This window comes from Zootoca vivipara, chromosome 1 (genome assembly GCF_963506605.1).
Source record: "Zootoca vivipara chromosome 1, rZooViv1.1, whole genome shotgun sequence".
Taxonomy (NCBI): domain Eukaryota; kingdom Metazoa; phylum Chordata; class Lepidosauria; order Squamata; family Lacertidae; genus Zootoca; species Zootoca vivipara.
The window spans coordinates 106,331,064-106,347,415 of NC_083276.1; the positions used below are offsets into that span (position 1 = coordinate 106,331,064).

Sequence of the window (16,352 nt, forward strand, 5' to 3'; positions counted from 1 at the left end):
TACTAAACCAGGACATCCACTCATATTTTTATTTGGGAGCAGTAGACTTGGCCTTTTAAAATGCATTACTACAACCATCATAGGATAATTAAGGATTAGAAATTACTCCACAAGCCATCAAATCCAAATGATGCCCTTTTGTCAAGATGTCATATACAGTACTTATACCAGTGTAAATTCATTCAGCCTCCAAATTTAATGTATTTTAACATTAAAAAACAAGAGCCATCTATTTGCATTGTTTCCTTATCAAATTTATACATCTCCCCTCCGCCCTCAAACATTTGTTATGGATTATGTCTTGATAATAACAACTTGATTTGCAACAGAACATAGGAGGCAGCCTTACACAGACTCAGACCGTAAGTATTGTCTTCATTGGCCAGCAGTACCTCTCTAAGGTTTCAGACAGGGGTCTAACCCAAGCCCTACTTGGATAACTGAAGAGCTTATGCACACAAACCAAATGCTCCACCACCGAGCCATGATATTACAGCATTTTTATTCGGTCATTCATCTAGTTATAATGCATTGCAAATAGCTAAATGCTGACCCCGAGACAATAAGTATATATTTATTGTAAAACTTATACTCACAGGTGGTCTTTCTGCAACATCAGAACACGTGGTGTGTATCGAGCACAAAACTGTGCAGATTATTGATTCATAAATAGGTTTGTAATTGTGAATGCAGAATTGCAGGCTTCACACAGGAGCATGACTGGAACAAGTATCACGTAAGCCCAGTAATTGTTGGGCTTAGCCATGTGAAATAGATTGAGAATTAGGAGCATAAGCACATAGAAACTGGTGACTGTGGGAGTGCTTTGAAATTAGCAAGCTAAACAACATTTTTAGAGCACAGCTGCTTTTTTGAACTGAATTAATATTTGAGAAATGTATCACACTGATAGTCTAGAGAGAGATCGAAGCCCTTGGGAAGACAGGCGAACTAATATCAGTGTACTGGAAGAACCAAAGATCACCAGTGTTGAAGCAATGATTCTTCAATATCAACTTCGTTGGTCTAGGCATGTTGTGCGGATGCCTGATGATCGTCTTCCAAAGCAACTACTCTATTCCGAACTTAAAAATGGAAAGCGTTATGCTGGTGATCAACAAAAGAGGTTTAAAGACTGTCTCAAGGCAAATCTAAAAAATTGTAGTATAAACACTGACAATTGGGAAACACTGGCCTGCGAGCGCTCCAGTTGGAGAACAGCCTTTACCAAAGGTGTCATGGGCTTTGAAGACACTCGAACTCAGGACGCAAGGGAGAAATGTGCAAAGAGGAAGGCACGCTTGGCAAATCCACACTGTGATCAACTCCCACCTGGAAACCAATGTCCCCACTGTGGAAGGACGTGTGGATCCAGAATTGGCCTCCACAGTCACTTACGGACTCATTGTTAAAAGAGCCTAGAGAGAGAGCCCTTTGCAGCAAATCAAACTCATGGCACACATAATAACACACAAGAAACGGTCTTTGGAGTGCTTCTCCACATAATATGGGAATGGTTGGCTCAAGGTGTGTTTGCTTGCAAGCCAGACACAACAATGGCTTTCCTTAACCCATGTGATTGGATCCTGTTTCTGTTTATTTTAGTCACTTGTAAAATGCTGTTTTGAAAAAAAACTGTTACCAGTAATATTAATGGAAGCAGGTAAAGAAAGCAAATATTTATTTTACCTTTGAATGCATGTCCACAAAGATCCCCATCAAGAGACAGGAATTGTTTCCATCCATATGTTGAATTTCTTTTTGCCACAACAAATTTGCCACTCTCAAGTGCTAATTTGTACTGCGATGCACCAATCAACCCTTTTCCAAGGCAGCTCCACCACAGTGAATGCTGAGCTGAATTGCATTCAGCCATGACTAATGGCTGCTCTTGGTTGCTGATATTGAGTCCTAGACAAGTGCTTCGGCCGATGTTGAAAAGATGCTGTTTAGAACCCCATTTCCATAACATGTATTTCGAAAGCTGAGTGCAGTCTTCAAGGATGAGCTTCGATTTCTCGGCTTTAACACATGTGTTGAGGGAGTCACTTTGGATAATAAATATCCCTTTTTCTAGAACAAAAAAAGCTCCATTTCAGTTCATTACAATGAATGGATTATTATCAATAATAGTGATAAGACATACACAGTGCAATCCAATTCATGTCTACTCAGTAGTAAGCACCACGGGAGTGCAATGGGTCTTACTCCCAGTTAACTATATATAGATAGATAGATTGAATGAATGAATGCATGAAAATCCTTTACTTCCATGGACTTCCATTTCATGCGGCTCAATGTGGTGCCTTCCATAGTACTAGTTACAGGTAGTTGGCTGTGTTGGTCTGATGCAGTCAAAACAGAGTGAGGTTGATGGACTACCTGTAACTAGAACTATGGAAGGCACCACATTGAGCCGCATGAAATGAAAGTCCATCAACCTCACTCTGAGTAATACCCCTCCCTACCCTCTGACTATACATAAGGGTCTGGTGACTTCTGTTTCAGTGTATCTGAAGAAGTGTGCATGCACACAAACGCTCATACCTATGACAAACTTAGTTGGTCTCTAAGGTGCTACTGGAAGGATTTTTTCATTTTGTTTTAACTATACACCTATTAAATAGGAAACTCAATGGGGCTTCCTGTCTACTGTACTTAGGAATGCCTCCAGGCTATCACTATTTTGCAGGAGGGTTTCAAACACAGATCAGAACTTTGGATTTGTGCGATTAAAGTAAATTAAACACAGCTAATGTGGCGCTGTAGTCTAAACCACTGAGCCTAGGGCTTGCGGATCAGAAGGTTGGCAGTTCGAATCCCCGCGACGGGGTGAGCTCCCGTTGCTCGGTCCCAGCTCCTGCTCACCTAGCAGTTCAAAAGCATGTCAAAGTGCAAGTAGATAAATAGGTACTGCTCCGGCGGGAAGGTAAACGATGTTTCCTTACACTGCTCTGGTTTCATCAGAAGCGGATTAGTCATGCTGGCCACATGACCCAGAAAAACTGTCTGCGGACAAACGCCGGCTCCCTCGGCCAGTAAGGCGAGATGAGCGCCACAACCCCAGAGTCAGACTTAACTGTCAGGGGTCCTTTACCTTTATCTTTTTTAAACACAGCAAACCCACTTAAAAAGGCAGATAACTTTTTGCGTTTAGGGAAGTGATGTGGGGAAATTCATTGAAAAGTATAGGTTTAACGAATGATTAGCAGGGCAGGTGCTTCAGTCACCCCACAAACAAATTGGACTTAATGCTCACTGGAAACTAGGTAAAGGGGCCCCTGACCATTAGGTCCAGTCGTGTCCGACTCTGGGGTTGTAGCGCTCATCTCGCTCTATAGGCCGAGGGAGCCGGCGTTTGTCCGCAGACAGCTTCTGGGTCATGTGGCCAGCATGACAAAGCCGCTTCTGGCGAACCAGAGCAGCGCACGGAAACGCCGTTTACCTTCCCGCTGGAGCGGTCCCTATTTATCTACTTGCACTTTGATGTGCTTTCGAACTGCTAGGTTGGCAGGAGCTGGGACCGAGCAATGGGAGCTCACCCCGTTGCAGGGATTCGAACCGCCGACCTTCTGATCAGCAAGCCCTAGACTCTGTGCATTAACCCACAGCGCCACCTGGGTCCCATTGGAAACTAGATATACTCTATTGGCGGATCCCCCGCCGCCCGAGAGCTCAATAGAGCGATCGTGAGCCGGCGGGGTTGAACCGCGGGAGCCATTTTGGGCCACATCTTGCCTCCGGGAAGCGAAGCTCCGAGTCCTGACCCGGCAAGCGGCGGATTCTTCCGATTTGAAACTAAAGATTCCTAAAGAAGTAAGTGGAACTTTGATTTGGACCTTAAATTTGCTGATTGGAAAATAGGAGAGACTTTAAAGAAACGGAAGCCGGTCTCTTCCTAATGGGAAACTGGGAGGCGTTTGGAAAAAAAAATCCTAAGCCGAATAACAAAAGAATTTGAAACTGTGGATCCGAGAGGGAAAAAAGACTTTTTGGAACCATCTCAGCCCCTGAGTCCGGCACCCCTTGAGGTACAGCGGTATTAAAGGGAAGAGCGTTTTGACAGCTGTCAAAAGCTGTCAAACTGTCAAAAGACCGGGTGGATTGATTGCACTGCTGTGAACAGGAAAAATTGTTTGGAATTGTCAAAGAATTACTTAAATTGGAAGTAAGAATGGATTTGGGACTGAGTTAAGAACTAAGAAAAAGAACAGCCAAAATGGAGTCGATCGTCTGAGAAAGGAATTTTCCAGTACCCATTGTTCCCTACACCCTGTTTATCTGCGGTTACGAGAGGTATGAAAACAAAACTTTCTCGAGCCTTCCAGGAGACTGTGCTGAACTACTTGCTGTCATGGGAAGATTTTTACAAGGAACGGCAACATCCCAGCTCACCACCAGTTGAGATTGAAGTCCAAGTCCAGGACTTAGAGGTTAATTCAAATTTGGAGATTATTGACTCTGAGACTGTGGGTGATAAGAAACAATTTGAAGAGGACTTGGACTATGACAAATTTGTTTGGGATGAAGCAAAAGATGACCTCCAAAAGGGAGAAAAACAAGCAGAACAAGAAGATGAGAGACAAAGGGACTTAAAGTCTAATGGAATTGAAGATCCTGGAAGGGTTAAAATGTGGAGTGGGGTTTTTGTGGGATGGGAAGGACAGGGGCAAAGGGGGGCAAAGGTCTGGAGATGGATTTGGGAAAGAATGGGTGTGGGGTAAAAACTTTAGTTAAAAGGTATTGTTTTGGTCTCTGAAAGACGGTTTTCGAAATCTTGGCTTGACAATGGAAACGCTGAACCAATTGGGGGAAAAAGACTTTGGGAGAGGAAATGGAATGCAAAAAAGAAAGGGAAAAAAAAGTTATGTTTCCTTAAGGGAGTATAAGAATGGTTGGGAAAGAATTTTTAAGTGATTGTAAATTATTGCAGGTTAAGTGAGGTGTTTAGGCAGAAAGCTGCCCACCCTCCTCTTCTTATTCTGAGGCACTCAGTGGCAGGGGGTGCCCAGATGGGTGAGGAGGAAATGGAACCTTGGAAGTGCTGTTACCCTGCAGGTACCTCTTGTGGCAGGAGGGGACCTGTGGGGGGACAGCATGAAAAAGGAGGAGGATTGAGTTAATATTATAAGATTAAGATTTGAAACTGAGTTGGAAAATTCGCCACAAGTAATCAGTTTTTGTTGGAAAACCATTAGGAAGACCACCGAGGGAGTCGCAATTAAGATGTTAAAATAATAAGAACTGGGAAGTTTGAATTCTTCCCAATTTTTTTTCTTCTGTTTTTTCTTTTGTTCTTTCTTTCTTTCTTTCTCTTTTAGGTTTGTTAATATGATTATGAAAGAGTTGGGGGATGCAGACCCCCATAACTCTTCCCTACCTGTTCTCTCAGTGGCAGGGGGGGGGATATGGGGGGAGGAGGGAGGGGGGAAGCAGAACTCAATTCATAATTGGACCCCTTTGATTCTTAAAGCACACGGGTCCTACTGGTGGCAGAAGTGGACCGGTGTGTGGAGGGAAAACGAAGGGACAGTGTTATACTGTATGTTTTGTTTTGTAAAATCAATAAAAATTTCTTAAAAAAAAAAGGAAACTAGATATACTCTAATCATCAGTGCACGAAGAAGTCAGGATGAATGATTGTTGCTTGGAGGAGCCCTAAGCCTATTTAGGATTGCAGGCCAACAGCGCAATCCTAGCCATCCCTACCCAGAAGTAAGCCCTATCGAATTCAGTGGGTTTATTCCTAGATTGGGCAGCTGCAGTGCAACCCAAGTTATTTATAATGACAGTGCCACTTAAGCACGATGCCAAGCGTGCAGCGGCCCCCCTGGACTGGAAAATTAACCCCATGGGAACTTGACGGCTGACTCGCTGTGATAATAGCTGGAAGGGAATCAAAGGGGAGAGAGAGAGGAGAAAGAGAGAGGAGAGAGAGAGGAGAGAGAGGAGACGCGCAGAAAAGAGCCGCCGCTTTCCATTCAGCGCCGTCCAAGGCAACTGCACTTTCCCAACAAAAACCCGGCCGCTCCGTCCAGCTGACTTACTCCAAAAGTAGGGCACTTGGTCGCGCGTCAAAGCGGCGAGCTCCTCTTCAGCCAAGCTGGAGCGAACTATCAGCATGGAGCAAGTCCAGAGGAGATGCAGCAGGGACTTGGCACGAGACATTTCCGCCGCGTTTTAAGAGAGGGGAAAACCTTCCCGCGGAGTTGGCAGGAGAAGGACAGCCCCCGTCCGGGAGAGCATGAATGGGGAGCGAGGGGAGGGAGAGCAGCTGCTTCTGTGGAGCTGAGCGGGAAGCGCCTCCCGCCCTTTCCGCCCGAGGGAGAAAAAACTCCGCAATTTCTTTTCTCTTGTTGCTGCAAGTTCCTCTCTCCCCTCCTGAGGGGAGGCGGATGTCAAGGAACCAGGCCGTGACCACGGCAGAAAGAAACAGGCAGGCCCTGCGGGGCGCTAAATAAACAAACCACCTTTATGTTGGCTGGCAGAAGTAGCTACCGTAGAAAAATGGGGGAGAGGCCACTCTGGTTGGCGGTGTTTTCCAAACGACGTGCTCCTCCTGGTTGGGTTGTGGGGACGTTGCACTCGGACGCTTCTGCGCCGCAGTTCATTGCGGCTTTGGCGTTGCTGGCGCGCAAGAGTTTGGCTTGCCATGCCAGTACAGTAGCAACGGGAGTTTGCTCAACCCACATACTGTAGCGACAGGCTGGTGACGTGATGGAACGTAGGCTTAGCAGCTTGTCATTTGCAAAGCTAGCCCAGGGAGGAAGACAAGCATCTGAGCAAGAATCTTGCCCCTCAACTATCTCCGGCGAAATTCCAGCTGTGAGGTTCTGCTGTCAGCGCTGGGCAGCAAGACCCATATGCGGAGATTGCTGCCTGAACAAAGGGCAACTTTCTTTGGCTCTTCTTATACCCAGGTGGCGCTGTGGTTAAACCACTGAGCCTAGGGCTTGCTGATCAGAAGGTCGGCGGTTCGAATCCCTGTGACGGGGTGAGCTCCCGTTGCTTGGTCCCAGCTCCTGCCAACCTAGCAGTTCGAAAGCACGTCAAAATGCAAGTAGATAAATAGGAACCGCTACAGCGGGAAGGTAAACGGCGTTTCCATGTGCTGCTCTGGTTTGCCAGAAGCGGCTTTGTCATGCTGGCCACATGACCTGGAAGCTATACGCCGGCTCCCTTGGTCAATAATGCGAGATGAGCGCGCAACCCCAGAGTCGGTCACGACTGGACCTAATGGTCAGGGGTCCCTTTACCTTTTTATACAGCCTTTAGTATCACTGGCGCCAACTAGTGACATTAACTAGGAACCGCTCCTACTTTAAAAGCTACCAGATCACATGTATCCCTGGGGCACATGTATTCAGGGGCCAATTTGTTTATTTATTTATTCGGCAGATTTATAGATTCCTCATTTCAAGGTGGATAATTGTGTTTCCTAGAAATGTAGGAATCTGCCGTATAACTGGCCCATGCCATGGCTCTTCCTATCCGAGTCTCTGGCTAGTGGCATTTTATATAGTTTGTAGAAGAATAGTAACAAAATCCTGTTGAATTCCATGGGACAAGCACCTAGGATTGCAGCCAGGTAAATAGCTAGGTGGCACTGGACTTAGTAACAAGGTGGAGTCAGGAGTTCCCATCTACTGTTCTCAAATACTGATGTGCATTCTATGGGAACTTCCAGATTTGTATTTTTGGGTGGGATTCAGCCACATCCCTGAACATTGGTCATTTTTTAAATAAAAAAATATTTTTATTAAAGATTTTCATGAAATACAAAAGAACGTGCAATCTCTTTTTTTCTGTTCAGATTGTACAGTCCAGGCATCCCCAAACTTCGGCCCTCCAGATGTTTTGGACTACAATTCCCATCTTCCCCGACCACTGGACCTGTTAGCTAGGGATCATGGGAGTTGTAGGCCAAAACATCTGGAGGGCCGCAGTTTGGGGATGCCTGGTATAGTCTTTTGGTTACATTCAGTGTAGGCCATGTTGACTGATGGTAGTTGGAGTCCTGTAATCCTGGAGGTCTCTGCCATGGGTGGCTTTTACTTATTATTTATAAATTTATATACTAATGGCATTATAAGCAAGTTTTGGCAAATAACTTTCTCAAATATATTAATGTTTATATATACATCTCAGTATTAATAAATTTAAACGGCAGCACTAATACACATGTATAGGTTTGGGCTGTAAAGTGGTAGCTGCAGCAAGTGGCCTGCCATGCTAGTCTGGTTCCCCTACAGATGCCAGATTTACAGCACAACCCAGACCATGTCATTGATTTCAATGAAGCTTTCTTGCAGATAAGTGGGGTTAGACTTGCAGCGTAGAACCACCACTGACAATGGGTTTTGAGACACATTTACTTGGTAAATAAGCCCCACTGACTTTAACAGGGCTTACAGGGATGAATGGGCAGCAGGTGTAAGTGGATTATTCAACGGTTAGGGAAATAACAGAAAAAAAACCTGCTTCTATGTTTAGTCCAAATGATATTTTGATACCCAAAATTGATTCTTGGAAAGCAAAAATTATAAAAGATGTGTATTAGCATTTCTCATAGGCATGCTTAGTATCACAACCAGGCAGCTCCCAATGTTTTGTGCCACAACGGTTAAAGCGCATTCATTCCTTGGCAAGTTGTGCAGGGATAGATTTCATTTGATTCACATACCAGACCCATTTGCTTCCATTGATCATTGCAGCTAAGAAAAGAAGGGCATTTCACCCTCACCCCAGCAAAATGGACCACATTGTTGGAAAGGAAACTGCATATATTTGCTCACCAGAAGTCACTGTGAAGAACTAGTTCTAGTCCACATATATCATTAAAAAAATATGGCAACATGTGAAAAGTAGTGTTCTAAATAATAGAACAGATGCTCTAGATGCAAGTTGCATAGCACAGCAGGAGCTTTCTGTGTTCATATTAATTGATTACTATCAAAGTCATTTGACCAGTGGGGTCTCATAAAAAAGAAAGATATAATAAACACAATATACAGAAGTGCTTAGAATTCTAACAAGGAAAACCACAAAACTAAAAATAGACTTTTGCCTAAAGGAGCTTGCTACAATTTAGAGGTTACATCTTTGGAGACAGAAGCAACCAAATCCCCAGGTTTTAGAGGCCCATCCAGAACCTTTTGAACTTTCCATAAAGCTTTGTGAGAAACATCCAACACCAGAGGTGGATTTAGGACAGTGTGAGTGTTGCACTGGGCATGCAACTGAGGAGGGCGCCTTCTCAAAGCCTAATAAGCACTTGCACAGCTTCTGGAAGGTGGTGTGAGGGTTTGGATAGAGTCCTCCTGCCTCCTTTTCAAAGCCGGCCAAGTGCTTACCAAAGAGTAACTTGCAGTAAAATATTTTAAAGCGTTTTTTTTTAAAGAGGGAGAGGGAGAGGGAGAGGGGGAGAGAAGATTGTTGTGGGAGGAAAAAAGAGAGCCAGCCAAAGTTACAACTTTTAAAACCAGCAACTTTGAGCCTCTGGGAAACTTTCTTGACAATCTTCTCTAATGGGAAAAGCCTTTTATTTGCTTGCCAACCTTAAGGCTCCAGCTCTTACCAAAAAGGAAGTTTAGGCTTGCAGATCAATAGAATGTGCTAAAAGAGGGAACAGGGATTCCCATGACAAGTGCTTGAACAGCACATGTAAGCCAGTAGTGAGGCTATGTGGTCACTGTGTGGGCTTGGGCAATGGAACTTCCCCTCCCTCTCTTTCATCCCCAGTGCACCTCTCCCAAAATTTGCTGCAGAGATTTGGGGCAACTCCCAGAGCAGGGTTTGGGTTTTGGGGGGGGGGAGGTTGAGGAAGGAGGGGGAGAGGAGAGAGTTGTTCCACTTGTGCATTGAATCTGTGGAAAACAACCCAGTGACCATATCCAACGTTAGGCCTTCTCAAAATAGACCTTTTGAATGTGGATTTAATTCTATCAATTTCAATTGGTTTACTCTAAGTATGATAAACATTGGCTACCACCCTATGTAAGTAATCCAAAACAATGCACTTTTTTCTGACTCTGACTATACTTTTATCCTTGCAGATAAAAAAAATGTATCTGGGTATGCTTCATAGCTTAGAAGCACACTCCGATACAATTTTTTAAAAAAATCTGTAAGGGTGAAACAAGCCCACACAGATCAAGGATTCTTCCCTTACCGTTCAGTATAGTCATAGTTAGAAAAACTTCCAAATTTGTGAAAGTCTTTGGCAAGCTTTTGCTTTTTTATTATGCCTGGCATGTATAATCATGGTTCTTTTAAAGATATCTATCCATCTTTGCCAATTGGTGACAAAATGTTAAGACAGCGGAAAGATTTCCAAGTATGGACCATTTTCTGGAAATATAGAAAATGAAGATTTAGAGAGAGGTTGATTGTAGGTAGGTTCTGCTATAAATTACAGACCACGGATAGCCACTATAGAGCTAAATCAATTCCAGCTTTCATACCCCACTGTGAAATATAAGCAGACATTCCCATGGTGTGCTTGAGAAGTATGATAGAGTGGCAATATAGCCCCTGTCAAAGACAGAGAAGGAATGTGCTCTTCATCACAGCAGGATATTAGCAAGAAGGATAAATATATACTGTATATGAATTTATATTAGGGAAGAAAAATGAGAACCTACAGAGAAAAACCCTGCAATTTTTCCAATATTTTACAACAGTGTAGAAGAAAAATAATTATAATGCATATGTCTTCTCTATCCAACAATTACACATAATTGTGTAATAACCTGGAAAAGCAAGTTGACTACAAAAGACTACATTTATCTGAAAGTTCTTCATAAAGCAGATGCAAAAATGAGCAGTAATGCTGGAGTTAGAGCAATGTTTTAGAAAGTTGCAGCACCAACAATATCTATGTCCAGAATTTGACCTGGGGTTACATAGGTATCACTATTAATTTTGCCCAAAGTAATCAATAATGTAAGCTCTTGGACAAAATAGGTTGGGGGAAGAAAAGCAAAGCAAAAGCACTGTAGGAAAGCAAATGGAGGTCTATGGGGATTGCTGGGGATAATTGAACTCTTTAAAGCAATTTGAAAACTTCCAGAATTGGCAATCTAAGCATTGTAAAACAATGCAATCTTCCCTCTTCACAAAATGTTTAATAAACTTGCACCTGCAAATAAGATGGAGTGACTTTACTTGAAAGGGAGTAGAGGGGTAATTAGTACCGGTATATCATATAAACTTTGTAATATTATGCTTATGTGGCAAAAATATCTGGTCTGAACCAGATAGCCCGAGTTGTGATATTCTATGTGTGATGGGATGCCAGAAGATGCATCCAGAATGGTCATGTAATATGGCTGTCCCTTGCAGAGAACTTTATGCCTGAAATCCTGATTTGTGCAATCTTTTAATCCACATTCGATGGAAAAGAATAATGCAGACCTGCTTGGCCCATGACAAGGCTCAGCATTAGGCACCTTCAGCATTTACATTGCAGAGTGTATGGGTTCATGCCCACTCTTCTGTAGAGGTGACACAAGTCATTTTGATTTATATCTGATTAAGTCTGAGATTCCGAAACTGTGGTCCATAAACTAGCTTAATTCAGATGTTCTGTGGTGAGTTCATGCCTAAATGCCACTGACAGACTTGCCCTCTGTGAATCTGTCTAAGCCTCATCCTTTTAGACCATTGGCCATCACCACATCCTATGGTGAAGAATCCCTTATATTATGTGTTGTGGGAATTATGTTATGCTTTCCCATGCTTCAGGAAAATCCAGGTGGGCATGTTAATTCAAGTGATGGTGGCAATACACACATGTAATTAAATATATATGATACTGCATAGGGATCCAAAGCCCTTTCTTGAAAGTCAGTGTGATGTGTGGTGGCCCTGAGATAAACATTGTGAAATTGTGACACCCACCCACCCGAGCTACTTACAAAACAGCAGGAATCCATACCAAATGTTGTGACACATGGCACACACAGATTATAATCTTTATGGGTCATTACCATGCCCAGGATATTTGACTTGTTATAGAATCTGAAAATCTGTGCAAAAGTGCTTGATTAGAACAATTCTGCTTACATATTAACATTTTAAAAAGAAAAGAAAAACTACTGTAATTACAATGTCAGGTTTTACATTTTTTTATTTAATGCATGCCTTTCACACAATATTTACATATAAAAAAACCTCATAACAAAATGCCCAAGGGACTCCAATGAGTAAAATGTAGTATGTTTACTGGTAACGTTTTGGCCTCATTTAAGGTCCAGCCTTGGGTCAAAACTATTTCAGGAAACATAACTGTTCAGACATTTCCAGTGTCTTCACCAAGAACATTCATACTATGAATAACATAGTGAAAGTTTGCTTTTGGAGAAAAAAAATCAAATACCCCTTCATGGTAAAAAACAAAACAAAAAAACAAAACCCGCTTACAAGCCAGCTAAACCCTCCATCTTTTGTCTTACCTTCTAAAACGCAAGAGGCAAATAGTCTGCAAATAGACTTCTTTTTATTTTTTGTTTGTATAACTACCGTATACAGTGGTGCCTCAATTTACGAATTTAATCTGTTCTGAAGGCACCTTCGTAAATCGAAAAATTCATACAGTAAGTCGACAAACACCATTGGAAACGCGATTTCCCAAAAGAATGCATTGAAAACGGAAAAATCCGTAAGTCGAAGCAACCCTATCAAAAAATTCGTAAGTTGAAAAATCCCTATCTAAAACCACCACAATTTTTTTTTGGATGTCAAGACATCCGAAAAATTCGGTTGTCGAGTTGTTCGTAAGACGAGGTACTACTGTATTCCGGCGTATAAGACGACTGGGCATATAGGACGACCACCAACTTTTCCAGTTAAAATCTAGAGTTTGGGATATACTCGCTGTATAAGAAATTCGACCTGGCGTATAAGACGACCCCCGACTTTTGAGAAGATTTTCCTGGGTTAAAAAGTAGTCTTATACGCAGGAATATACAGTACATATACAAAACAACATTTTAAAGCAAATGTAAGTTCTATTTTGCGCAACAGGATTTACATCCTAGTAGCAGGGCAATCCTATACATATTTATATACAGTAAGTGAGGCTTCCTTCTGAGTCTCTACTCTATATATAGGATTGCACTGTAAGTCTATTTAAAATTGCAGTCTTAGTTGTGGGGAATTTTATTAGCCAAACACAGAAACCTTTCCTAAGTCTGATTACTTTTAGTACTGGAATCTTTCACCATGTCAGGGCTTTAACTACCACACCAGAGAAAGAAATTCAACAGGTTTTGAAAGCAGTAGTGTTAATATCTTGAGTTTATGTCATGTGGCTATTAACAGCATAGAAATCATGCCTCAAAAAAGTGGCAACTAACATCTTCCATGACTATTACTGCTTATGAGTAAAGCTACATTCTGTTTTGTCATTTGGACACAAATACAACGATTAATGAACATGCAGCATTTTATTGAGATGGCTTACATGTATTTTTTATAATGACCTGCTTTCTGAGGTGATTTGCAAAGGAATGCACATAGCTGCCACCTTTGTTGAGGTGAGTGGGGAAGTTCTCATATGCACAATTTCTGCCATCTCAGAACATAGTGCATCCTAAGAGAGGTTTGGTTTCAGGCAGTGACACTTGTTTACTCTTGACAGGTCTCTCCAGCGTCTGGCTATGTTGTTTCTGGCTGCTGAGAGTAGGTGGGTTTATAGTGTGCATGGGCATTATTATCTTGGTTTAGTAGGCCCAGTTCTTGGGTGACTTTGCTTATTTCCTGTAGGACTGTTGTCCAGAAAGGTTGGATTTTGGGACATTCCCACATGTGCCTGTGGCTGTGGAACCGCAACCTCTCCAGCATTTTGGTTACTTCACATCCAGTACTGAATTCTGACACAGAAAATGAGTTCTCATAGATCAAATTAAGCTATGACTATGGGTCTTCCAACCATGAAAAGCACATATTCTGTCATCCTGTCATCCTAAACTATTGTACCGCTACAGCATATTAATAATAAATTTTGAATAAATTTAGTAAATGTAACATTTTTTTCAAACTATTCCCCTCCCACTCCAAAAAAATCATTCAGGGTGCTAAAATATATCCGCAGCAGATCCAGGTTGTCTTTCCTTTTGCCGGTATGTTACATTTTTAAATGTTGTTGTTGAGCCTCTGTACAATGGGTTTATTCCCTAGAAAAGAGGGAGAAATTTGTATTCAATAAACTACTTCATATTTGATTCTGTGGCTTTTTAAAAACTGCATTTTTTAATCAAAATGGTTAATAAATAGATCTGTACTTAAATCTGATGTTAAATGAAAAATGCAAACAACTGAAGTAAAGTATTTTGTATATTTCCCAAGAAATAACTTAGGCCATTGAAGGGTCATGATGATCCTATTTATTTTCTATTTCTGCAGAAGTATGACAGAAACAAGTCAGTCTATTTTACATAGTTATTAGTATACTATATTAGTTGTCCTGTGTTAAAAATGCAATCTCTAACTAAATTTGTGCTTGTATATAATAAAGTAACTCCACTGAATGGGACTGTGGTGTCAAGCAATTCATTCCTCCTGCTCTTAATTGCTTGTTCATGGAGCATCAATGATAAAACAAATTACAAGCTCTTCCCATTAATGGAAATTTCATTTGATATTGCTATAAGCATTGTTCTTCCTGGTGGAAAAGACTTTTCACATGTCATACTTCACTATGTTCTATATGTGCATTGTTCCTTTTAACTCAGAAAGCCTATGTAGCCTCTAGCATCACAAGACATAGCCTCTCTTATAGATTGCAGGGCTTAGGTGGAGAAAAGTGCAGCATAGGTTGTTGGCTATCCAGTGTGATACTGGGCTTTAAAACTTAATTGTTACTTCAAAGCCAATTAGTAAGATGCACACACTGGAATTCCTTGCATGAGGAGGATGTCATTAATCAGGGATAGGGAACTTCCATCAGCCCCAGTCAGCATGGCCAATGGTCAGGGATGGTGAGAGTGCAACAACATCTGGAGGAGTGGAAGCAGAGGGATGGAACACAGATTCTCCATATGAAGCTGCTGGGATTTGGCGTGGGGCCTGAATCTTCTCAGCCATAATGCCACGGCCACTTGCCTTCAGCAGTTTGGCCAGGGAGAGCCTGCCCCTACACACTCAAGAAATGGGCAGGGAAGTTTGCCAGTAAGCCGCAATACAGAGCTAGAGAAGCTGTATGTGCTTCTCTCCCTCTCAGATATGGTGGTACACTTTCATTAGGAAGAAAACCTAGGGGGTGACATTTCATGGGGAGTCAGACATCTGCTGGGTTGAAAGCAGCACATGCCTTTGTTGCATGCTACCTTCTATATAGATGTTAATATGTTCTGCCTGGGCCAAATTGATCTTCAGATGTGAATATATTTACTCCTTACTTTAGACACTTTCAGGAAAGAATTATGATGTTTCCTTGCCTATTCTGAAATATCATTTTTATAGAGAATCCTTCTTACACATTTTAACAATTTTAATGCCACTATGTTCAGGTATGCCTTAGTGAGTCAGTGGAGTCACTGCAGAACATTCAGTTTTTCTTGAAACACAAAATCTACCCAAAACATGTGGCAGCTGCCATTTCACAACTGGATAAAGTAAAGAACTATGAAATTTTACATACTGTTTGCCATTTGGCCTTCGATCTCTCTGCTTCAAAATTAGCAACTTCTTTGCGGTCATGAAATGAAACAAACAGTTTCCATATGCAAAGCAAGACAACTCCAGTGAGGGAGATAGCAATAGAAAGACCCAACACAATCATTGTAATATTTGGAGGTTGTGGACAGGCTGTAAAAAGAAAGGAAAACTCACGTATATGGTTACAAATTAGGCTACACATTTGAAAGAGGCTCTGAGTGGTTTAGTTCTGTATGCTTTTCATGTAAAGATTGGCACCCTAACCCAGATCCCAGTGAAACAACAAGGGATGTTATGTATGCTGGCTGCCTCATTCACTTCATTTCATGAGGAAATTCTGCATGCATGAAGGAATGCACATGTGGAACTCCACCCATCATTCAAATGAATAGGACAAACTTTGGGAGCATCCACAGTAAATCAGGTGATACATAGCTGAAAACAAATTAGCATTGCCAGCCAGGCTGATTTCTTTTCCATATTGCTTCTTATCAATGGTTGTGTAAGAAGCAAATATCTTAGGTGCACTTTCTTAGCTCATTGAAGAATCGTATCTCTATAACTTAATTGGCTTTGAGACTGAAAACTGGACCTCCTCTTCAGCTCCCTGTACCCCTGAAAAGCTTCTCTGGTTGGGGGGGTCAGTGGATTCTCCTGAGCACTGCGGAAATTTTAGAGGCAGTTTTAGGGCA

At 42.0% G+C, this 16,352-nt stretch overlaps 2 protein-coding genes across 3 annotated transcripts in view; both read right to left on the reverse strand.

Moving 5' to 3' along the window:
• Positions 1-6,306, reverse strand: part of PLA2R1 (phospholipase A2 receptor 1) — a 62,529-nt gene extending 56,223 nt beyond the window's left edge. The window contains exons 1-2 of the mRNA XM_060280151.1: positions 6,048-6,306; positions 1,690-2,073 (exon numbers count right to left, since the gene is read on the reverse strand). Of these exons, the coding sequence (XP_060136134.1) occupies positions 1,690-2,073; positions 6,048-6,168 (505 nt within the window). The 5' untranslated portion in view covers positions 6,169-6,306. The remainder of the gene's footprint in view (positions 1-1,689; positions 2,074-6,047) is intronic.
• Positions 6,307-10,978: 4,672 nt separating this feature from the next.
• Positions 10,979-16,352, reverse strand: part of ITGB6 (integrin subunit beta 6) — a 38,406-nt gene continuing 33,032 nt past the window's right edge. Inside the window, exons 15-16 of one of the 2 annotated variants that reach the window (XM_035132394.2) lie at positions 15,644-15,810; positions 10,979-14,177 (exon numbers count right to left, since the gene is read on the reverse strand). In XM_035132394.2, coding sequence (XP_034988285.1) covers positions 14,079-14,177; positions 15,644-15,810 — 266 coding nt within the window. In that variant the 3' untranslated portion in view covers positions 10,979-14,078. The remainder of the gene's footprint in view (positions 14,178-15,643; positions 15,811-16,352) is intronic. The other variant, XM_035132376.2, reaches the window with a different exon arrangement.